This window comes from Diceros bicornis, chromosome 15, assembly GCF_020826845.1.
Source record: "Diceros bicornis minor isolate mBicDic1 chromosome 15, mDicBic1.mat.cur, whole genome shotgun sequence".
NCBI classification, from domain to species: domain Eukaryota; kingdom Metazoa; phylum Chordata; class Mammalia; order Perissodactyla; family Rhinocerotidae; genus Diceros; species Diceros bicornis.
Window position 1 is genome coordinate 23,274,661 of NC_080754.1, and position 25,663 is coordinate 23,300,323.

A 25,663-nucleotide genomic window follows, 5' to 3' on the forward strand; every position below is an offset into this window, starting at 1 on the left:
GCTGGGATTACATCTGAATATTACTATTACAAACTCACACATTAAACACATATGCAAGCAACAGCCAGTCCCCAGAAGCAGCAATTTCTGTTAACAGTTACCACATCATCCAGTGCCTAAGGCCAATAGCAGAAATGTTCCTATTGGACTGTATCTATGGCCTAATTAATTCTGGGCTCTGGTTCTATCTACCTAGCCTCTGAGCTATCCAATATCAGCCAGAATCAATTTCTATTGCTTAAACTAAGAAGTCCAACTAGAACAATTTAGGTAACACATTCCCTTTTATTAAGTTTAACCTGTCTGAGCTAGGCTTTCTTTTACTTGCAGCCATAAGCAACCTAACTGATACAGCAATACCAAAAATAAATGTTAACATTGCTCAAAGGAGAAAAACATATTCCTATACATATCCATATTAAAAAATATATACATCAAAAAATTAACAACAGTTATCTCTGGAGAAAGATCTCAGGGTAGAGGAACATTTTTCTTTTTTATACATTTCAAAATTTCTTACTAAGCAGGTCTAGCTTCTTTTTGTTTGTTTGTGAGGGAGGTGAGCCCTGAGCTAACATCCGTGCTAATCCTCCTCTTTTTGCTGAGGAAGACCAGCTCTGAGCTAACATCTATTGCCAACCCTCCTTTTTTTCTTCCCCAAAGCCCCAGTAGATAGTTGTTATGTCATAGTTACACATCCTTCTAGTTGCTGTATGTGGGACACGGCCTCAGCATGGCCGGAGAAGCAGTGCCTTGGTGCGCGTCCGGGATCTGAACCCAGGCCGCCAGTAGCAGAGTGCGCGCGCTTAACCGCTAAGCCACCGGGCCGGCCCAAAGTATAGCTTTTGTAATCAGGTTTTTAAAAAATGGTAAACTGTTAAAATCATTTTTGAAAACAACTGTGAGTTATCTGATAAATTTGAAGATGAACATATACTATGATCCCTAATTCCAATCTTAGGAATAAAAAAACCCTAGAGCAGCGGTTTTCACCCTGGCTATGCATTAAAATCACTTAGGAAACTTAAAAGGTAACAGTACATTGGTAAACCAATGATTAAGATTACAGTTAAGATTGACATTGGAAGAATGAGGAAACCAAAAGGCAGACAGTGACTCTTCAAGATGAAACTCTTAGAAACCTTCAGAGTCAGGAACACAGGAATTGGGGGATGCAATTCAAAATCAGAATTCTGACTCTTATAAGAGAAAAGGAGTAGAGTCAAACATCGTCTAAAGTAGATATGGATGTTCTTGAGGCTCAGGTGGACTAGTAAGAATACAAGAGTATCCACAAGGGCAAGCAGAGTCAGACGACTGGGAAGATCCTAAAATAGCCCAGTGTAAAAATGGCTAAATTGAAGGGTACTCACTTCTCTTCACACCTAGAATGCATATTTTTTTCCAATTCTGCACACTAAACATTATTATTCTTAAGAAAACAAGTTTTGGGGCTGGCCCGGTGGTGTAGCGGTTAAGTTCTCACGCTCCGCTGTGGCGGCCTTGGGTTCGGATCCGGACGTGCACCGACGAACAGCTTGTCAAGCCATGCTGTGGTGGCGTCCCATATAAAGTAGAGGAAGACGCGCACGGATGTTAGCCCAGGGCCAGTCTTCCTCAGCAAAAAGAGGAGGATTGGCAAATGTTAGCTCAGGGCCAATCTTCCTCACGAAAAAAAAAGAAAAGTTTTTTGTATTAGTTTGCTAATGACAGATGTGGACAGGCCAGAAAATCAAGGAGAAAAAGAAAAAAATAATTTCAGGACATCTATTAAACACTCTATCTTACCATAAGCTTCTTCAATCAAAGCACAGTAAGGGTTAATGCCAGTGCCATTCCTTTTGGCTTCCTGTTCTCCAAGCCTCAGGATATTTTCCAAGCCATTTAGAGCAACCTGTACAATCTTAGAGTCCATGACTGTGAGGAGATCACAGAGTGGCTTGATACAGCCCAGTTCTACGAGGTACCTAAATTAATACAAAGAACAATTTAGTCAAAGTTTTTATTTCATAAAACTCATGAAATTGGTGGAAGGGTCATCCTCAAACTCACTGTAGAGATAAAAATATGCACTCATTCAACCACACAAGCTACACCTTCTTACAAAAAAAAAAAAAAAGGCTACAAATACATTAAACAAAACCAGTTTTCTGGAACCATCTCCATTCTTTTCTTCTTCCATAATTACTGGACACCAAGAAACTGGAATTCTTTCTTACGCTGAATATGAGCAACTCATGGAAATAGTATACTTTTGATTGATTAATTTAATCTTTGTTTCATAGGTAACTACATCTCTGAAATAGGACACATTTGGTGCTAAAGCCAGCCCAGGCCCAACAGACCAATTCTATTTCATACAGAGAACTCTTTTTTTATTTTTTATTTTTATTTTTTTGTGAGGAGATCAGCCCTGTGCTAACATCTGCCAATCCTCCTCTTTTTTTGCTGAGGAAGACTGGCCCTGGGCTAACATCCATGCCCATCTTCCTCCACTTTGTATGGGACGTGCCACAGCATGGCTTGACAAGCAGTGCGTTGGTGCGCGCCCGGGATCCCAACTGGCAAACCCCAGGCCGCGGCAGCGGGAGCGCGTGCACTTAACCGCTTGCGCCACTGGGCGGGCCCCCATACAGAGAAGTCTTAAAACTCAAAGATAAGAAAACAAACAACTCAATTTAAAAACGACAAAAGATCTGAAGACACACCTCACCAGCAAATAAGCATATGAAAAGATGCTCAAGGGGCCAGCCCTGGTGCAGTGGTTAAGTGCGCATGCTCCTCTTCGGCTGCCCGGGGTTCATAGGTCCGGGCACACACCAACACACCACTTGTCAAGCCATGCTGTGGCGGCGTCCCATATAAAGTAGAGGAAGATTAGCATGGATGTTTAGCCCAGGGCCAATCTTTCTCAGCAAAAAAGAGAAGGATTGGCATCAGATGTTAGCTCAGTGCTGATCTTCCTCACAAAAAAAAAAAAAAAAAGATGCTCAATATCATATCATATGTCATTAGGGCACTGCAAATTAAAACAACAATGACACCACCGCATACCTATTAAAATGGCTAAAATCCAAAACACTGACAATACCAAACGTTGGCAAGGATGTACACCGACAGGAACTCTCATTTTTTGCTGATGGGAATGCAAAATAGGATAACCACTTTGAAAAACAACTTGGCAATTTTTTACAAAGCTTTTTATATGATCCAGCAATCACACTCATAGAAATTTACCCAATTTAGATGAAAACTTATGTCCACACAAAAACCTGTACACAAATATTTACAGCAGCTTTGTTCATAACTGCCAAAATCTGGAAGCAATCAAGATGTCTTTCAAACTATACTACAAATTTATAGTAATCAAAAGAGTATGATATTGGCGTAAAAACAGATACACAGATCCATGGAATAGAATTGAGAGCCCATAACTAAATCCACACATGTATGGACATTTATGACAAAGGATCCAAGAACATACAACAGAGAAGGACAGTCAATAAATGGTGCTGGGAAAACTGGACAGCCAAATATATGCGAAAGAATGAAACCAGACCATATCTTATACCACACACAAAAATTAACTCAAAATGGATTAAAGATTTGAATGTAAGACCTGAAACCACAAAATTCCTAAAAGAAAACATAAGGCAGTAAGCTCCTTGATGTCAGTCTTAGCAATATATCTTTGTGGATCTGACTCCAAAGGCAAGGAAAACAAAAGCAAAAACAAACACATGAGACTAATCAAACTTTTTTAAAAAGCTCCAACACAGTGAAGGAAACCATCATCAAAATGAAGAAGCAATCTCCTGAACGGAAGAAGATATTGCAAATCATATATCCAACAAGAGGTTAATATCCAAAATATATAAAGAACTCATATAACTCAACAACAAAAAAAAACCCACTTAAAAACTGGGCAGAGGACCTGAACAGACATTTTCCCAAAGAAGTCATAAAGACGGCCAACAGGCACATGAAAAGATGTTGAACATCACTAATTATTAGGGAAATGCAAATCAAAACCACAGTGAGATATCACCTCACACTTGTTAGAATGGCTATTATCAAAAAGATAAGAAATACCAAGTGTTGGAGAGGATGTGGAGAAAAGGGAACTCTCAAGCACTGTTGGTGGGAATGTAAATTGGTGCAGCCACTATGGAAAACAGTATGGAGATTCCTGAAAAAATTAAGAATAGAACACCATATGATCCAGCTATTCTGCTTCTGGATATTTATCTGAAGAATACAAAACACCACTTCAAAAAGATATATGTACCCCTATGTTCACTGCAGCATTATTTACAATAGCCAAGAGATGGAAACAAAGTGTCCACTGAAGGATGAATATATAAAGAAGACATGGTATATGTATATATATACAATGGAATAAATACTACTTAGCCATAAAAAGAAATGAAGTTTTGCCATTTGTGACAACATGGATGGACCCTGAGGGTACTGTGCTAAGTGAAATAAGTCAGACAGAGAAAGACAATTCCCGCATGATTTCACTCATATGTGGAATCTAAAAAAAACAAACGATCAAAAACCAAAAATAAAAACAAACTCATAAATACGGAGAACAGATTGGTGGTTACCAGAGGGGAAGGAGATTTGAGGGTGGGCAAAATAGATGAAGGGGGTCAATTGTATGGTAATGGACGGTAACTAGACTTTCAGTGGTAATCACTTTGTAGTGTATACAGATGTTGAATTATGATGTTGTACATTTCAAACTTATATAATGTTATATACCAATTTTACTTCAATAAAAAAAGAAAAGAAACTGTAGTACATCCAGACAATAGAATATTATTCAGTGATAAAAAGAAATGAGCTATCAAGCCATGAAAACACATGAAGGAACCTTAAAGGCATATTGCTAAGTGAAAGAAGCCAGTCTGAAAGACCCCATATTATATGATTCCAAATATATGACATTCTGGAAAAGACAAAACTTTATAGAGACACTAAAAAGCACAGTGGTTGCCAGGGATTTGAGGGGTGGAGGTAAGGGAGTAGTGATGAATAGGTGAAGCAGAGGGGATTTTTAGGGCAGTGGAACTATTCTGTCTGATACTGCAATGGTGGAAACATGACACCATACACTGATCAAAACCTACAGAATTGTACAGCATAAAGAGTGATCCTTAATATAAACTATGAACTTTAGTTAAAAATATATCAGTATTTTCTTATTAACTATAACAAATGTAACCACACTAATAATAAAGGAAACTCTGCAGGGGAGGGAAGTATAAAGAAACTCTACTATTTTTTTTTAATCTAAGATTTTTCTCAATTTTTCTGTAAATCTAAAAATGTTCTTAAAAGTTTTTATTTTTAAAAAATTAGTTTTATATCATATTTAGCTTTATTATTTACTCAGGAATGAATTTAATAGTTTTGTGCCTAATTTTAATTAAGACTATATATCCCATGAACAGAACAGGTCAGTCGTCAGGCTTAAAGCCATTTCTGACCATTTCCTTTTCCTTTACACATAGTTTTTAGTCACCAAAACCTGTCAACCATTCCTTCAACATATCTATATAATTCTCATTGTTTTCCTTAAAAAACAGAAACCAAGCCTCTTTTATGATTATAAATATTTGGAAAACATAGAAAAGCACAAAGAAAAATAAAATGTACCCAGAGATCCACCACTATTACATTCCAGCTGTGCTACATACAAGCTGGATGACTTTGAGCAAGGCCCTTGACCTCTCTGTGCCTCAGTTTCTTCAACTGGAAAAGTCTGGGAACCACAGATTAATAAGTCTGTCACTAAACACCAGCAAAATTTTAGAGCAGTTAATTAAATAGATGACTTACACATCTGCACTTAAACTTCACTGGCCTATACACGAGTCTATTGAATACCAACTAGTATTTCAGTGACTTGTTCAGAATCTCCAAATTGTCCTCAAACTTGATCCTAGTCTGCTCCTGATGTGATCTCTTCTCCCCACTAGAAATCTTGGCTCAGTGGCCTCTGATCCTTATATTGCCTTTAAAAAACTCATTTAGTTTTGGGGCTGGCCCCATGGCATAGTGGTTAAGGTCAGTGCGCTCTGTTTTGGTGGCCTGGGTTCACAGGTTCGGATCCTGGACGCAGACCTACACCACTCATCAGCCATGCTGTGGCGGTGACCCACATACAAAACAGAGGAGGATCGGCACAGATGTTAGCTTAGGGCTAATCTTCCTCAAGGAAAAAAAAAAAGAGGAAGATTGGCAACAGATGTTAGCTTAGGGTGAATCTTCCTCAGCAAAAAAAAAAAAAAAATTCATTTAGTTTTGTAATACTGCCTAGTTGCAGGATCTTATGAAAACCAGTGTAGTGAAAACTTGATTGAGGATTAAAAAAAAATTTTAAGGTGGCTAGAAAGCTTCTAGAACTTGTATATAATTAGCTAAGTGAATAATTTAAATACAAAAAATTATTGACTAAGACCTTCTTATAAAAAAACTCTACCCAAAAATGTGCTAATAAGTAAATCCAGAGTTTTGAACATGTATTTTTAGCACAATTCATTTAATGAGTTCTGGGTTACCAATTCTAGCCCTTTTAACTATTTTAACATAGATTACTAGAAGTGCGCACACACAGCAAATGACAACTTTCTTTCCAAGGACATACAGGATTAAAAGCTCTGCTTTCAGGTCAACGGGGTGGTATTGCTGAGTCAGCTGACAGTACTATTCCTTAAATACCTTACAAGATCAGAGGAATTTAAGGTGATATTTTCTGATGCAACCACTCATCTTTGGAGATTTAAGACCACCATAGTGGTATTTCACTATTGATGCAAGTTTCTCCAAAGACAACAATTTGTACCTAAAAGCAAAACAGGTGACCAGGGAACCTGAGCTGTGTAGGAGCTAGGAAGCTATATTATTCTGAGAAAAGCATTACAATGAAGGAATATTTCCCCAGGAGACGTTTGAAGACTTGAAAAGATGACTGGAAAACAAGCACAACTGTACTGTTAAAGACTAGGAGTGGCTCCCATGCGTGGTGTATTTCAAACATCTGGATAAACTGATCACTGGTCATCAATGCTAGCTGACTTTTGTGGCAGAAAATGGTACTATTAAGAAAATTTTCTGGGTAAAGAAATTTAGTCCACAAGAATACATTATCTGGAATAGTGAATTATATTTCTCAAATTATATTAATATGTCAAACCTGAGTGAGCTGATGTGACTGGTAATTTTACATTTAGGAGTTCCTTTAGGAAGGAGAAATTTATGGGGAAGAAATCCAGATACTCTAAAATGGAGGAAAGTGAGTTTTGAGAGACTGAATTGATAAAGCCAGATTTCTTTAGATGAGCAACAAAATCACCATGTCTAAAACCATCTCCCTCAAACAAGAGGTTGTTTCCTCTGTGTCCTAATTTTTATCAATAGCACCACCATTTTCCCCAGTCGTCTTTGACTCTTCCCTTTCCTTCACTACCTACAGCATGCCACCAAGCCCTACAGATCCTTCTTTCCCATATCCAGACCCATATCTCATGCTACAGCAATTATCTTAATCCTGGCCATGGCTATACTAAACTACTGCAATGGCATCTTAATTGCTCTCTTTTCTCTCCTCAAAACACTATCCATATCACTCACTCTCAAGGTTAAAGACACTCCCCGTCTTGCCAATATCCAAGAATAAGACCTTTATCCCAGTTTTCAAAGTCCATAAATTACTTAATTCCTCATCCTTGTGAAAGAAGAACCCATAGCAAGATTGATTTGCCTCTTCCAACATTTACTGTGTACATTCCCTTACACTCCTCTTCACGCTATTCTCTCTCCTCCAAAATTGCCAAATCTCTATCCAAATGCAAGTTTCATCTTCCATGAAACTTTCTCTAATTCCAGGCAACATTCTTTCTCTCTCATTCTTAAGAACCATTGTATGTATTAGCATTTGTTTATATTTAATCTAAAATTATGAGTATTTCCTAAGTTATTCTAACTGGGTTCTTGCATCTAAATCTTGTCTCCTCGACAAGGATATGCAGAAGCCACACACAGACGTCTTTTATCAGTGATAAAGTCAGTTTATTTTTTGTAATTTGGACTGTAATATTTTTATAATAATCTTTCAAGATACTTTTCATCTAGTTAAGAAGAAACTGCTAGGGGACTGAAAATTAAGTTCATTATTATAAATACCTATGCTGAATTTTAAAAAGAGATAGTAGCCATTCTACTCTTCTATATATAGCAGAGCAAAATACCCCTGATACTTTCTGATGAAAGATACTATGGTATTTTAGAAATGTTTTTAAAATATGTGTACAGTTTAATCATTTCAATTAAGAAAATATATTTGGTATAAAATGTAGAGACAATTAAGAACTATAAATCTGAATTTGAACATAAAGCTTGACTATCAACTGTTCAAATAACTTCTATATTACTTCATATTACTGCCATCTGGTGGTGGCATAATTAGAATCATAGTACCCCAGAACCAGAATCCTGGAGGTTGAAAAAGAGCTCATCTCACAAATACGCTTCTAAAGACCACTTGAAGTCTTCCTTGAATAACCTGTCCATGATGAACCTTACAAAAATAGCTATCACATATGTTAATCTATTCAAATTATATTATTTCAGGTACATACTTATCTTCTGTATCTGATCAATTTCTGAAATGTTCAGACTACTTTACCTTTTCATTTTTAAATTCCCAACAGAGCACTAAAAATTAGCATTGGTTGAGTGCCTACATTTAACACGCAAAGCAACAATATAAGAAGTAGCTATGTTTTCCCAACGTTACATATGAAGGAGGGGTTAATGCTTTAACACTCATTGAAAACTGCCTTCCCCTCATCTGAATTTCCCATAAAGAAAGTTAAGGCAGGCTGAATGTACATTCCATTTTCTCTTCATTATAACTCTTTTTTTCCTATCTGAAATACTGGATGTTCGTAATTTAGCATTTAATTATATGATGTTCCTTTGAGGAATTGATTCCTATCCATTTTTATGCCTTTTCGAGCCACTAAGATTGTAAGCTGCTATCCAAGTGGCCATTTAAGTCTCAAGCTAATACACATCTCTCCCTTTACTGAATACCAAGTACTTTAGGAGACACTTGTCTCTATTCAATTTGGCACTTTATTCTAAGATATACCTCTCTTTCAAGTCTGGCCCAATTCTACTATTAAGACATCTAAACTAGAACTAGTAAGAGCTAGCTATCAAAGTTGGACTCTAAGGATTCTACAAATAACCTTCTAGACTACCCAAGATGTTTGTGACCAAGCAGCTCCAGAGTAGGCTGAAGTCACCTCTATAAATATTTCCATTGCCTCAAACCTCAACTGTGCCTTACTTCTCACATCCCAGAATTATTTTCAGCAAGAAGAAATTGGATAGGTATAAGGAATTAAACATACATTTGAGTCTAATTATGAAACTGAGAACAATCTTCCAAGAGGCCAGACTTGAGCATTCTTAATTGTAGACACAGTAATTTTCCCTTTAATTTATAAGATACTACCTGGCTAGTACTTACTTGATCTGTTCAGCTGATCCTCCAGAAGTTGCATTTGTGATGGCCCAAGCTGCTTCTTTCCTTGTCCGAAACTCAGCAGTTTGTAATATACTAATGAGGGCTGGAAAAATGTTGGCATCTATCACAGTCTGAAATTCAAGAAAAAATTACGTGGAAAAGGAAATTACAAGATTTGTAAAAATATTCATGATACTAATTATAACTTTTCAGCTAGCTTCACTAATGACACCCCTGCCCCTGTTAAAAATAAACTGAAATGAGTTAAGTCCTCATTATCCATAACCTGCTGGCTATACTTGGTATCACTGATAATACCCTCGCTGGAGTCTGTGACTTTATAATCTTCTAGTTTCCTCCCTGAGTTGTTTTCTCTTTTATTGTCCTCTCTTGCTCCACCCACAATAACAAATTATAAAAGTTCAATTCTCTGTTCCTCTGCTATTCTCATTTCTCTCATAGCATCTACTCTGATATGAGTGTTGTTACCCTCCAGTCCTAATTTCTCACCAGAGCCCCAGCCCAAGGTAGCCCACAGCTTACTTTAGATTTGCTAATCACCTCCAACATATCATCTGCCCTCTATATCAGGTATCCTTTCAAGCCTGTCTAGTTCACAAACGTGCTTTTTGTATTTATTTATTTTAAATTATTCAGTCACCAAGTCTCCTTTACATTCTCAATTTAAAACATCCTGAGTCCAACTCCTCTTTTCCTTTAGCACTACTGTCATCCTATTCTAAGCCACCACCTACCACCCAGGTTACCAGAATAGCCTTTAGCTGGGCCAGAGTACTTTTACTCACTCCCTCTCATATACTAACACTGAAGTGGTCTTCCTCAAATTACTTTCTTCATGTTTTTCCTTAGCTCAAAAACCTAAAATGGGTTCATATCATTCCCATATCAAGAAAATGAGAAGTTCTGCATAAGAGCCTGGCGGTAGTGGGCAATCAACTGCAGCTGAAGTCACCTCATATGCATGCTGTAAACTGTAATAGCTATCAATCTCAGTCCCTGACAGTATTCTCAGTCCCTGACAGTATTCTGGGGATGACTGACCATGCCTAACTGGTCAAAAACTTTTCTATTACATCAAGGAAGGAAGTGAGGAAAGTTTAGCAGAAAGACACTTCATCGTGGTCCTGACATTTAAGAGAGATGCCCTTGAGCAAATCATTTTAATTCTCTGAACCTCAGTTTCATCTCTAAATGAGAATGTTGGATTAGATGACCTCTATGATTCCACTCAGCTCAAAGTCCCATAAGTCTGTTTTATATCTTTTCCAACCCATTGTTCTAGCCTTTCTTAAGGAGTATGCTGAACCATTTGGCCCACTGCTAGTTTTCCACCTTGGGTTACTCTCCCACTGAGATAAGGACAAAAGTAAAGGGCAGATAAGCATTTAGAGAAAAATGGGTCCCCAAAGGTTCATGAAAAATTGAAGCAATCCAATACATGGGTCCACCAGAATTATTTTACTTGACAAGAGTAAAACTAATCTGGTTTAGCATAAAATCCATCAAAACATTTCAAAAATATTAACACACTACCTTCACGGATCTTAGCAAATCATCAGATATTAAAGGCGAAGTGAAAAATCAAGGCCTAAGTGTAAGTTTCAAAAGACTTAACTTCTATAAGGTAGGATAAGAAAAAGTAAGAAGTAGACTAAACAAGACAACACTGGAAGTTAGTGGTCTCCAAGGCAATAATGAAAAAAATATATATTTTAAAGGCTGACAGAAAAAACCTTACTTACCAATAAAAATATAGGAAAAAAGACCGGTGCTATGAGATTACCTGGATCTGTGCCCTATTTCCAGCTGTGATATTCGATATTGTCCAACATGCTTCCTTTTTGATAGATTCCTTTGGGCTACTCAGCAAATGCAATAAACTCTGCAGAGCTGAGCAATTCAAAATTACCTAAAAGGAAAAGTTTTAAAATTTTACTTATTGTACTGATCCAAATATAAGTAAGTCTTTAACTCAAAGACTCTAAGAAAAAATAAAGGCAAAGAAATAACTTAATGTCTCCCCCTGAAATTTTAGAAATAACTTTATATATGTAAAAAAGTATTCACTGCTAGTAAGAATTAGTTTCTAAGATTATCAAAGAAGTGTCATTGTACACATTCACAACTGCTAAAAGTATATTTAATAAGAAACAATAATGTATTAGTTATTTACTGTCCTATCCTTATAGTGTATTAAAATGTCTTTTGGATGGGTAAATATACCAAGTGGCCAGAAATTCAGAAGTGGTCTCAGATTTTTAAGTCCTCTGATAACTCTCCACCTGGTAATCAATGAACCAATACATACTTAATGAAGTACACCAGGTGCTTCACAGGATACAAAGATAAAAAGGATATGCCCCTAGCTATCAAACAACTTACAAAGATGAGGGAGATAAGACAAATAAACACGAAGAAGAAGATCTACTTTAACAGAAACTAAAATGACAAAGTTACAATGATTAAAATAGTATGTTGCAAGCTCAAGATTCAATCACTGAACAAAAGAACAGATATCTAGCCCAGAAGCAAAGGCAGGTATTTATAAAGAATTAAGTAGGGGGCCAGCCCAGTGGGGTAGTGGTTAAGTTCACATAATGGGCTTCAGCGGCCCAGGGTTCACAGGTTCAGATCCTGGGCACGGATCTATGCACCATTTATCAAGTCATGCTGTGGCAGGCATCCCACATATAAAGTTGAGGAAAATGGGCACGGATGTCAGCCCAGGGCCAATCTTCCTCAGCAGAAAGAGAAGGATTAGCAACAGATGTTAGCTCAGGGCTAACTTTACTCACCAAAAAAAAAAAAAAGAGAAAAAAATAATTAAGTATATAATAAAGTTATCCTTTTTTCCTCCAATGACTGGTGGTCTTACTTAATAGATGGTACTACAATAAGGGGTTAATTAGTTGAAAAACATTTTTTAAAATCAATTCTTAACCCCAAACAGTTACCAGAATAAATCTGCAACTGATTTAAAGAGTAAATATGAAAAAGAAACAGTGAAACAAGAAAATATCAGTAAAGTAGCCGTTTTGCAGATAGTGAAGGACTTTCCAAACATAAAAACAATGAAAGAAATTACAGGGGGAAAACAGAAATTTCACCAAATAGACATTTTTATATGTTTCGTTTTTTATTTTTTTTTTAATTTTATTTATTTATTTTTTCTCCCCCAAAGCCCCAATAGATAGTTGTATGTCATAGTTGCACATCGTTCTAGTTGTATGTGGGACGCGACCTCAGCATGGCCGGAGAAACGGTGCATCAGTGCGCGCCCGGGATCCGAACCCGGGCCGCCAGCAGCGGAGCGTGCGCACTTAACTGCTAAGTCACGGGGCCGGCCCCGAAATTTTTGTATGTTAAAAAAAATCATACAAAAATTAAAATGTACATTACACAACATGAAAACATATTTGCAATAGATAAGAGGGTTGCTATCTTTAATGCAAACTGATAAGAGAAACTAAAATTTTAATAGAAAACTATCTCACAACTAGTGAAAGAAATGCAAATTAAAGTGTAGCCATTTTTTGCCTATTAAATTAATATAGCTTGAGAAACAACAAAACTTTAAACAGGTACAGTCCTTCAAAATAGCAATATAAAAGATGCCACAAAGCAATTTTAAAAATGCCAACGACGTCAGAGGTAAACATGTCAAAAGTAAAAGATAACACTTGGGGAGGAGTAGTCAGGAAAAAAGACTTCACAGGAGATGGGGGATGTTTTGCAACACACATAGGATTTCATAAGCAAAGAAAAGGGAGGACACTGCAGCGAGAAAGGCTGGAAATGAGAGAATGCTGAGATAGGCTACCACAAAGTACCAAAAGAAGAAAAGAACATATCAGCGAGGCTATTAAGGAAGGGTTCTGTACCCAAAAAATAAACAGTGGGCTAGAAAGAAGAATACTACTAAAATCTTGAAGTACAAATTCCTTAGAGTCTTTCAATGTTCTTTATCTCCTAGGCATTAAAGAAGCTCAGTGTTTCTAAGAGAAAAATAAATGATGTAAACAAGGGTGTTTTAGGAAAGATTAAGGTGTTATTAGTGAGAATAAACTGAGAGGGGTAAATGCTTGAGAGAGCAGGAAGATAAATTAGGTGGGTAAAGCAACAACCCTTGTGTGTGAGAAAACAGGGACCAAAATAAGATAATTAGACGTGGATCTGGTAACAATAAGAATCAGCAAGACCTGGTAACTTGCTATACAAAGTGTGAGAGATGGAGACACCAAATATGACTGCAAAGATTCAAGTGTGGGTGAACAGCTGGATCATTAATTGCAATGGGAAAAATCAAGACTTGGAACTTACTTTGTGGGGGAAGAAGATAAACTGAGAAGGACAAATGTAAGATACACAAGCAGAAGTATCTAACAAACTACTGGAGTCATGGGACTGAAACTTGAGAGAAGTCAGAACTAGATGTATATATTCAGATCTTACTTCATTCAATAAATATTTTTTGAGTCCCTATACACTAGGGTTGAGTCCCTATACAATAGGCCAGGAACTATTGATTATAGAGGCACAAAAATGAACAAGATTGGCGCAGTTCCCCCTGTAGAAGCTTACAATCTAGTAATTAGACAGTTACAATACAGTGTGATAAGTGCTATGATGTTTCATCCAAAATAAAAGAAGGAACATCTAATTTTAGAGTCTGGGAGCAAACAAGGCTTCTCAGAGAAAATAATGTTAATACCAAGACCTGAAGAATGAGAAGACAGTGGCAGAGTGTGGATACATGTGAGGTATGGTCAGAGCAGAGGTGGGGGTGGGGGCAGATGTTCCATGCAGAGGAAAGAAAGCATGTGTTAAAGCTCAGAGCTGAGTGTGGTCCTAGCTAATTCAAGGAACAAACATGGCAAGAGCACAGAGTATGGTATGGGAGGGGAGAGACAGCAACTTTTTTTGAATAGCAAATACATTAATACAGTTTAAAAATTCAGAAAGTATAAAGGACTAGTTAAAAGCCTCCTTTCCATTCCTGTACCCCAGCCACCCAGTTTTCCACAGAGACAACCAATGTTATTAGTTTCCTGTGTATCCTTCCAGAGAAATTTTACACAAATATAATCAAACATACATATTGTTTTTTTCTCCTCTCCATCCTATTTCCATTTTTACAAACTATTCTGCCCCTTGTTTTTCCTTTTAAAAAATATAACCTGGAGGGGTTGGCCCCCTGGCCTAATGGTTAAGTTCAGTGCATTCTGCTTCGGCAGCCTGGGTTCAGTTCCTGGGCACGTGGACCTACACCACTCATCGGCGGCCATGCTGTGGTGGCGACCCACAGGCAAAACAGAGGAAGATTGGCACGGATGTTAGCTCAGGGTGAATCTTTCTCAACAACAACAACAAATAAATATATATCTATCTATATATATAGATACAGATATATATTTATACACACACATATATATATAACCTGGAGATCTTTCCATATGAGTGCATAAGAGCTTCTTCATTCTGTTGCATAGCATTCCATTATATAGGTGCCAGATTTTTCAAGGATCTTAAACACCATCCAGGGACAACAGAGGCCCACAAAAAGATTCTAAGTAGGAGAATGACATAATCAAATTGCATCTTACAAGCATTCTTTTGGTGATATGGGAATAGTACAAGAAATGTCTGAACTAAGCACTACAAGGGATGAGTAGAGATGGAATAGCAGGACTTAGTGATTGATGAGAGAGGTGGAGGAGAGAAGAATTAAGCTGATGTCCAGGTTTTTGGCTTGGGCAACGGTTGGTGCCATTCACGGAGATAGGGAACATAAATAAGCAGAGGCCCAATATACAAGGGAAAATAATGAGTTCCCTTGTGGACAGAATAAATTTAAAGTAAATATTAGAGTTGGAAGACATCTCAGAAAACAAACCCAATCTCCTTAATTTTAGAAATTAAGAAAGTGAAGACATTAAATGTCTTGCTGAAAAGTCAGAGCTGGTTAAAAAAGAGCTAAAGCTAAAAACCTAATTCTCAATTCTCAATCTGTGTGCACAAAGGTGACAGCTGAAGTTATAAATAAGATCAATGAATAAGGCGAAAAGATTAGTTCCTGGAAGATGCCCACAAACCGGAAGAAACAGGAAAAGGAGCTTGTAAAGGAGAAATAAATGGTCAATGATGCAGGAGACCCAAAATATGTCAATACCACAGAAGCCTAAGAAGATAATTTAAAGACAACACCAATGCATCTGAGAGATCAAGAAGAAAAATGGCTAGAACAATCCACTGTGAGTGATATATCTTGATATAGAAGTTGAACGGAGTAGGGGGTGACATTAGGAACTAGGAGGGAAGAATCCTCCTCACACAGGAGACTTATCATGTACAAAAAGGAGGAAGCTATCAAAGAAGATGAGATGAAGAAGACAGAGACAGAGAAAGGATGCTGTTGAAGGCTTGTGATGTTCACAAGAACCATTTCAAGTAGAAGGAGTAGTGGGAAATAAACCTTCTGACCAAAGGATAAGTTATATCAGAGGGAAACCCCAAATTGCGACAAGCAACAGGTCAAGACAGAGATAGTGAAGGTGCTGAAAGTACACTCATGTGCCACATAACAATGTTTCGGTAAACAACAGACCGTATATACGACAATGGTCCCATAAGACTGGTACCATTTAGCCTAGGTGTGTAGTAGGCTATACCATCTAGGTTTGTGTAACTACACTCTATGATGTTAGCACAATGACGAAATTGCCTAATAACGCATTTCTCAGAACGTATCCCCATCGTTAAGCGATGCATGACTATAGCTGCCTAAGCCAACATTTTAAACAAACATTAATGAAACAAAGTGTCAATTCTCCCAATAATATGGAATTAAATACTACAATAGATACAAAATCATGGGGTTCAGTGTACTGTTTTTGAAGGAAAAAACAGTTACCATTTACTCATACCTGTGTCTGAATATCATCCCCTGTGACAATGTTTCCCACAGCCCGCAAAGCAGGAGAAACCACTTTATAATCATTATGCCTGCAACCATAAAAAGAAATGTTACATTCAACAGTTCTATCCTTAGTCACTTTTCCTCAGGGTTTAAATCCAAACCAAATAATGTGACAGGATCTTAGAGCAGAAAGGTACCTATGGTGGTAATTAAGGGAACCCTATCGTGATGATGCAATGTTTGGTGTCCCCTAGAAGGGGTGTCTTTCCCTTTATCTAGTATTTTTGGATAAAAACTACAAATCTTTCCTAATAATCTTTCCCAGATATTCCATCACCTGGATTCCAAGTTTTGCCTCTCATTCTTTAATATAGGTTTCATTTTTCTTTACTTGGTCTTTATGGTTGCCGAGATAATGGAGAGCAATAGTTAACAAATATAAATAAACAGCACTTTTAAGTTTTATAAATTGTATGATTTTCACAGAGACGAAAATATGTCAATAGGTGAACTAACTTGAAAATGAAAGCCAGGCTTCACACTTCCAATAGTGAACTCTTTCTACTAAACCTCAGCTGGCTTACTGGTCAAAAAAACCCTCCACAAACTCTTGATATATTTGAAGACAGATATTAAGTCTTGATTTCAGCCTAATTAAGTTAATATCCTTTAACTTTCCTTAAAAATCCTGTTTTCTCTCCCCTTTAATAAAATTGATCACTCTTCCAAAACTGTGCCAGTTCCTTCACATTTAAGATCTGAGGACTAAGAAGAAATGGTTAAAATATATAGTAATCTAGTGACTAAAGAGTATAAAGATTACTTCCCAGATTTTGAATGCTGTACTTCTGACTCCTGCAGCATCATATTGCTTTTAATGCACAACAGCATCATGCTGCTGATCTGCACCCAGTCTGTGGCTAGCTATAACCCTAGAGTTTTCTGTTCTGTACAGTATACTTATCTAATCCATTCCACATGTCACATTTGGGGCAATGTATCCTTGCATCTACTTTATACCCAATTCAATTAAATTTCCCATGGCTTGTAATTGTACCATTTCCCCACTATGTTATCACTCTAATTTTTTTCTTTTATAGTATTATCTAAAAACTTGATTAATACACTGTCAAATTATTTATGCCATCAGTAAATCTTCCACTCCATTAATCAAAGGCATCACAAAGAGACAGAGGAAAATAAAATTCAAGTCTGATACCAGTCTAGATTAAGCCCTAAATGAAACAGAAAGATAAGGAATGACTATTTTTAGTGGCAATATGCCTTTTGCTATCCAGTGACTGGTCTCCGATCATTAAGTATGAGCTGGAATTACATAGATTAGAGTTTTCCAAAGGTTTCCACTGAAGGATTGCTAACAGCAGAAGAATGAGAGGTTCTTTATAAGCCTCAAAACGAACAAATAGATTTGACATCAATATAAACAAGTAACAAAAGACAGCAACCCAAAGTATAATAAACCAGTATAATATATTAACTCATATTTGAGTATCAGCAACTAGAAAACTATATAGGGACAAAAGAGCGAACACACTTTCTTAAAGATATCTTACATCAGCAGCTCCACAAGTCTCCTACATACTCCCGCATCAATGACTGCTTGGATTTTATCATTAGGTCCATCTGACAGATAAGAGAGAGCCCAGCAGGCATCAGCCAGTACATCAGTGTCACTGACAAACAGCAACCAGGAAAGCACATTCAGACAGGGAGACACCTGTAAAGGGAAGATGATATGATCATGAGATGCAACAGAATCAAAGCCAGAAGTGAGGTAAGAAACTCCAGAAAGCAACCATGCGCACACTTGGTGACTTCTGGGGTGATTAATACTTCAAGAGATGAAGCAGCAAGTAGCCAAGCGGCATTTCTATCTTTGGGAACACTGTCAGTAGTAGCCTTGCAGTTTACTTTGATGAGGCAGTCAGAGCCCAAGGAAAATAATTTCAGAGTGAAGTTTAATATATACCCATTCTCAGAGTGAGATTCCATGTCAAAACACACTCTTTGTGGACTAAAGAGGTAAAGGAACTTTCACAAGTGCTAAAGCTAGAAAATTCTGTATTTTAGATACTTTGTTATAAATAAAAAAATCCTAGGTTTTAAGAGTGATTCAGAGTTCTTTACAGGCAGTGAAAATTTATCCCAAATTAAAAGACAAACAAACAGAAAGTCCTATTTCTCCGAAACCAGGTAAAATTCTAACACATTTTAAATTTTATCAAAAATTATCGTCTTTCTGTTCATATACATATTGGTTGCTACCTTCTTTTAATTCTACCTTTTCTGCCAATTTCCTACAAGCATAATCTTTACCTTTGCAAATTCTGGAGGTGGACTTTTCCCTCTACAGAGATTAGACAAGGCCCATACTGCATTCCGGGTCATGGTTAGGCGGTTCTGCTTTGAAAATAACCTACAAGCATGATGATACAATGGTAATCTATATAATAAACATTAATTCTCTGATGGCATAAGATAAACATTAAACCATTTAATGCTACTGATAAACAGAGGTCTTCAAATAGTTTTTCTCCAGAACAATGAAGTTTATTAATTCTAACACAACTAATTCCGAATTTTGGCACTGGAATAAGATAGGATGCCTGAAGAAATGATCTGAACAAGTTAGTAAGAAAACACCTATAATGAAAAATCACACTAGGAAATCCGAAATGATTTCCAAACATGCACTGCTTTTTAAGGAACTTCCCATATTTTTCTTACTGAAAAAAAAAAAAGTGATGGAAACTTACTGCAAAAGAGGCGGAAGAATGTTGCAGTCTAAGACATAGTCCCTGCACATGGTACTATCTCCAGCAATGTTGCCAAGAGCCCAGACTGCCTGTGAAAGAATTCTTCATTAATGACAGGTTGTATAGTTTAATTCTCTCACAATTCTTTCAAAAAAGATGCCGACATATCACAATAACTCCTTATAAAATTATATAGTTAATCAACATATTACACAAGGACATTACTATTAACACTCCTAAGTTCACCCATCAGAAAGCCAAATGAAATAGTTGTGGGATTAGGGGAAGAGGATCAATAATATTACGAAGATCAACAATATTATAAAGTGTACATGTGAACACTCATGGCAGTAAGCTTATTAAAGGGAGGAATCAGTTCTTATACATATTCTTTACCTAACGGGACTCTACCCCTAAGAAATATTCCACACAGCCCTTGGTACAGAGCAGAGATTCAATGGCTTACTCAGCTGATTAAAAATGTATTTTAAGCTTGCTTACAAAAGAAAACAGTAAACAAAGAATTTAAGAGCAATGAAAATGCAGATAACTTTATTAAACTTTTGGGGGTGATAGATATATTGATTATCTTGATTGTTATGATTATCTTGATTGTTATGATTGTATGATATGTACATACGTCAAAACTCTCAAATTGTACACTTTAAATATACACAGTTTAGGGGTCGGTCCCGTGGCTTAGTGGTTAAGTGCGTGCGCTCTGCTACTGGTGGCCTAGGTTCAGATCCCGTGCGTGCACCAACGCACCGCTTGTCCAGCCATGCTGAGGCGGTGTACCACATACAGCAACTAGGATGTGCAACTATGACATACAACTATCTACTGGGGCTTTGGGGAGAAAAAGGGGAAAAAAAAAAAAGAGGAGGATTGGCAATAGATGTTAGCTCAGGGCCAGTCTGCCTCAGCAAAAAGAGGAGGATTGGCATGGATGTTAGCTCAGGACTGATCTTCCTCACAAAAAAAAATAAAAAATAAATAAATAAATATACACAGTTTATTGTAGGTCAATCATATCTCAATAAAATTGTAGAAGAAAATCATACTCATTTAGCAGTAATTTATATTTACAAATTCAATAAAGTTTGCAGTAACAAAAAATTCATGTTTTCTAAGTCTTTTACTGCATAAAAGTGGCAAAGATCTGCTACTGCCACATACACTAGAGATTCACACAAGAAAAAGCACAGTAACTGCTTCCATGGTGTAAAAGTAAATCTATAGGGCTTAACGAATTTCAGGGTTGGAAGGGAAAAATGGTTTTACGTTTCCAGGACAACTTCTGGCTATGTTCATTACGAAATATTCTGTTTTGGTTGTTTAGATTTCTAGAACACTCCCTACGATGAACCATGGATTGTCATGGCCAAGTGGTGAAACTGAGGCCATGAATGTAAGACCAAAGGGAAAAATTTTATTCTTTCATCTGCTTCTCTTTATCTGTTTCATTTTTTACCTGCTCCTGGACATCTTCAAACTCTGAGCTGAGCAACTCTATGAAGATAGGCACAGCTCCTGCCTGAATCACAATCCGGGTCTGAAGAGAATTTCCTGAAGCAATATTTGTCAGTACCCAAGCTGATTCAAACTATAAAGATAAAAATAATTTCATTATCTTATTAGAATTTAAGAGCTTGTTTACTTTTAACTATAAAGGTGTTCCGTACATGAAGAAAAGAATCTGAGATCATTATTTGCAAATAATCTATTATATTAATTTTAAAAGAAGAATTCCTAGAAGAAATACCTCAGTAAAGGAGTATTCAGGGTGTCTAAAATTTCAGATCAAGGTAGAGCTATCACGAGACCATAAAAGCAATGAGGGAGTGCTTCATATGATGATATGGAATGATCTCCCAAAAACGGAATGAAAAAAACGCAAAACGGTGTATATTAACATGGTATCACACTATATTTTCTAAAAGGGTTAGGAAGGAACGTATGCATGACTTATTGCAAAGAACATCTCTGGAAGGAGTCACAAGAAACTGTACATACTTGTTATCTACATCGATAAGTCAGGTAATAAGGATGAGAAGGAAAGATACTTTCAGTGTAAAGCCTTACGTACCTTTTGGCCTTAAACCATGTATACTATCTAATATAAAAATAAAATTAAATAATTTCTATAGGATGGGCAAAAGTATAATGGGGAGAGGATGTTAGCGTAAAATGTATAAAATATAAGCAGAATGAAAAAAGCAAAAGATATTTTAAACGATAAATAGACCAAAAGGAGTTAACAGGCATAAAATTAACAGAAATGGCAACTTCTGAGCATAAGAGGTTGTAATAAATGAGAAGGCTCCAAACCAAGGCACAGAGGTAAGACTTTTTTTAAAAGAGCATTCTTACAGGTTGATAAACGGATAAAGAGAAGGCATGAAGGAAATTACGACCAACAAAATACAGCATTTACTAATTCTACCCATCTCTACAGTAATTTGACTCTTTAGCCTAATATGGAGAAATCCAAGAATGAACTCTTAAAATCCAAGAAGGAACTTTTACAATTCTATTTAGTTGAGTTCTTAATTAAATTTTAGTTTTGTTTTCTTCTCCCATTCTGTCTTCTATTTATCCTTTAATGAAGCACATATGCAGGAAAAAAACTGAGTGGTATGCTCCTCGAATGAGAGATCAACAAAAAGTCATCAAAAGATGGAGCTGCGACTCTTCTAAGCTTTTGAGTCAACAGAAAGGCAGCTGTCATACGGAAAACTAAATCATCAGTCATTGGAGGTAGGGGAAGATGGAAAAAAAAAAAAAAGGAAAGATAATCTAATTAGTACCGTCCAAAGCCATATGAATGATAGCAAATTCATAGCAGAAGATGCCTAAGGAAGGGGACGTTCAAGGGAACCTATAAACGTGACATACACAAGTGAGATAAAGTCCTTTGGTAGCCCACCTGGACACCGATATTAGGCAGCACAGAGGCCCAGAACAGGAGCACCACAGTTAAAGGGAACATATTTTCTGACTGATAACTTTTTGTTATAAGAGAAGTACAGGAAACTTTTAAACACTGAATATCACAAAATAAAAACTCATCACATATCACCTCTGTAATTAAATCACTACTAAAACCAATGCTCAAACCCTTTCAATCTGTCTGAATTGAAACTTTACACCTGCACAGTACTTTATATTTTCAAAGCATTATTCACATACTCTCAGATGTTCCTCACAACAACCCAAAAGTCTGGCTTCTTTAATGTATGAATGAGGAAATTATGAGAAAAAGATCCAAAAATCTGACTAATGATCTGAGTAATGTTACACAGCCAGTCAGAGGACTACATTATGGCCTCCTAATCTAGTATGCTTATCTCAGCCATAGTTTCCTCTCTAAAACATACCTGTAACATGGATAAAAATCTTTCAATTGCTTGTAGTTTTGGTAACTAGGGCAAGAAATTTCAAATAATGATATGCCAGACTACTTAGCGAATGCTAAAAACAAAACACAGTTCACCCAAAATGTAGTTTCTTTCCTTACTAGAAAAATTCATTAGTAAGACAGAGACATATAATGAGTACAAACGCAAACTTTCCTACCAGAAGTTTCAAAGTTCAACAAAGAGTCATCAGACACTGCAGAGACCAAGTCAAAGAAATGAAAACTATGAGGAAAAGGAATCTATACAGAACAAGTAGAATCAGCATACATACCAATCCATATCAAAGAAAAAATGGATTGCAGTGAGATTTTGATGCAAAAGACATGGTAATAATAACCTGAGTAAAGAATATATTAAAGACTTATCTTTAATGACATAGAAGAAGAAATTAGAATATTAATTGCTGCCAGAGTTCAAATTGCTATTTGTCTGATGAGGTTTAGCACCAGAGGTCTCACAGGAAATGAGAAGGAATTCCAGATACTACTAAAATGAAAAAAATGGAAAAGCAAAACAAAACAGAGTGACGACAATTAGCAAAATGGAGAATAAGTGAATAGCCTGAACATGGATGAAAGAAAACTGGAAATTAGGACATCTCAGCAAAAGAAGAATGTACCAGAGTTAGTTTATCACTAAGAAGTACACAATGATGACAGCCTCTGAAAACAAAGAAGATTCAAGGTCTCTCTTGATAAGAATGGAAGTCAGAAAGTAGTTCTGCCATTCGTGGAGACAGAAACAGATGAATAATTATAACCAGAAGGCCACTGAAAACTCAATCACACTCATGCATTAATAAGGCATTAACACACACACACACACACACACACACACACACACACACACACTCTCTCTCGTGGTGCTGATTACTTTGATGTTTTTAGCTTGTAAAAACCCACTAAGTTATATTTGTGCAATGTTCTATACCCATGTGTGTATGTGTGTGATATGTATGTATGTATGAGAGAGAACAGGGGAGGGAAGGAGAAGAGAGAAAATTCCCCCCATGAGTATAGGCCTCTGTTAAAATGTTGGGAGAAGCAATTTCTAATTTTTTTTAAAAGGTACGTACGTTTTTTTAAAAGTTGCTTGTACTCTGACCTATGTTAACTTCTCTTTTACTGGGTATTTCGGCCTTTATTTTAATGTCTCAGCCTTGGGTCCCAGATTAGAATTTAACGTGAAAGAGAGTTGTGAAATGGGAAAGCCCTGAGTTGAGAGCAAAAACACTGCATAAAGTTATGATAGAGATGGCCAGAAAAAGTAATTTAAGTAAGTAACCATGAGATTCAAGAAAAAATCAGTAACACGAAAAAAAATCTAAGAAATAGTATTACCTAAAGTAATAAACGGTAGCCAACATAACTATAATCTCTACTTCCTCTCTTGTTTTAAACTACTATATTCTTAGTGTTCCATGATGGCATCATACAAGGATATAACCTGTCAAGCAGCTGTGATTGCTTATAAATTGTAATACCACAATTATTTTTCAATGTCCAGGACTTGCTAAATAAGGCTACAACTCAAATCTGAAGGGCACACTGAAGGTTTCATATTTTCTCCCTTCCCTTTCTCAGTCTCTACCTTCTGGTGCTCAGTTCCTTAAATAAGGAAAATGAGAATCCAAAGCTGAAGTACTTCTGACCTCCTATCAAGTTTCCCACTCCAGATTGAGGTACGCCTGGTTCCCTTTCTCCATTTGGATCAGGACTCTGTTGCTGGCCACTTTGCCGGGTCCACTCTGGTTCCTAGCAAATGCCAGGCTCACCTGGAGAGCAAGTGAAAAGAGAGGCTCACATCAGAAAAATAAACCCAGATATCAAACTCTGCAGAGAACAGTGCCTGAGTCATCTGAGCAACCTTTCAAGAAAGGTAGAGGGATTCAATGAGGATGGGAAAAGATGTAGGAGGACGAAGGCTTACTGCAGTTTATCACATTAAGCTTTTAGAGGGGCCAAGAAAGGCAGGAATGCAGAAACTAAACCAATTTAATTCAAACTTATGACTTTAAGAAGAGTATCTGTCTAACAATTGGAACTAAGAAGCAATTTACTTATTTCTAGCTATTTTTATAAGCTTCTATAAGAAGGTTTGGGAATGCAACATCTCAGCACTGCAAAAGACAGTACAGAGATGCTGGGCCTGGACTCAAAAAACCAAACAAAGTGGGGACAAGAAATATACCATAAGGCAGACCAATCTCATGTCAAGAGCTCAAGTATGTCTGAGGCCTACATGTCACTGAGCTTGAGAATGCTCTTAGCTAAATAGCATTGTTTGCTTCCAAAAATCCTAGATTCCACCCATGTTCACCTCGTTTGAGGGTAAGTGAGTATCTGGGTAGCACTGCCCAAAGCAGGAATTTTTACATCCCTGGTGTGAGGTACCTCACTGATTCGGGGATATGGAAAGCCAAAAAAGAAGTGAAGAGACCCTTCAGTAGGATTCACAGTTCTTTATCTCTGGAATGAAGGGATTAAGTTTGTCCACAGGATTTATTAGTGAGTTTAACTATTATGACCATATATTACTCTCTTTCTGGAAGAGAAATGGCAAAATCCCCATTCCAAAGATGCACTTTTCAAATTTCTAGTAAGCAGGTAGGAACATCAGGGACAACTTACATCCTAGTGCTCTCCAAGAAGACAGAGGAAGGAGTACCCTCCAAGTTTCCCAGAGCATGTCTAATTATTTGAGCATTAAGCCTCCTAGCTCTAAGGTCTCCCTCAATAAACTTGCTCCTCCTGCTTCTGGGATGGTCAAGGTTATCCATTAATCACACTGGAGAAAAGAACACTGTTGTGCTTAAATGTACACAGAAGAAAAGCTGGGGAATATGCCCTTTAGATAATGAACAGATTGATTATTTCTCAGTCTTTGGACAGCTAAGGTAAAAATCACGAGGTGGTCACTTCCAGAGGAATCATTTCTCAATCATTCAGCCTAATTATTAGTTTGCAAAAGGGTGGAATCTGAG

The 25,663-nt window shown here is 36.9% G+C and overlaps 1 protein-coding gene across 1 annotated transcript in view; it reads right to left on the reverse strand.

Annotated features, from left to right (window-relative positions):
- The window catches only part of KPNA1 (karyopherin subunit alpha 1), a 74,435-nt gene that overhangs the window by 3,698 nt on the left and 45,074 nt on the right, over positions 1 to 25,663 (reverse strand). The window contains exons 6-13 of the mRNA XM_058555903.1: positions 20,733 to 20,864; positions 19,259 to 19,347; positions 18,819 to 18,918; positions 18,056 to 18,219; positions 16,489 to 16,567; positions 11,349 to 11,474; positions 9,548 to 9,675; positions 1,789 to 1,967 (exon numbers count right to left, since the gene is read on the reverse strand). Coding sequence (XP_058411886.1) covers positions 1,789 to 1,967; positions 9,548 to 9,675; positions 11,349 to 11,474; positions 16,489 to 16,567; positions 18,056 to 18,219; positions 18,819 to 18,918; positions 19,259 to 19,347; positions 20,733 to 20,864 — 997 coding nt within the window. The remainder of the gene's footprint in view (positions 1 to 1,788; positions 1,968 to 9,547; positions 9,676 to 11,348; positions 11,475 to 16,488; positions 16,568 to 18,055; positions 18,220 to 18,818; positions 18,919 to 19,258; positions 19,348 to 20,732; positions 20,865 to 25,663) is intronic.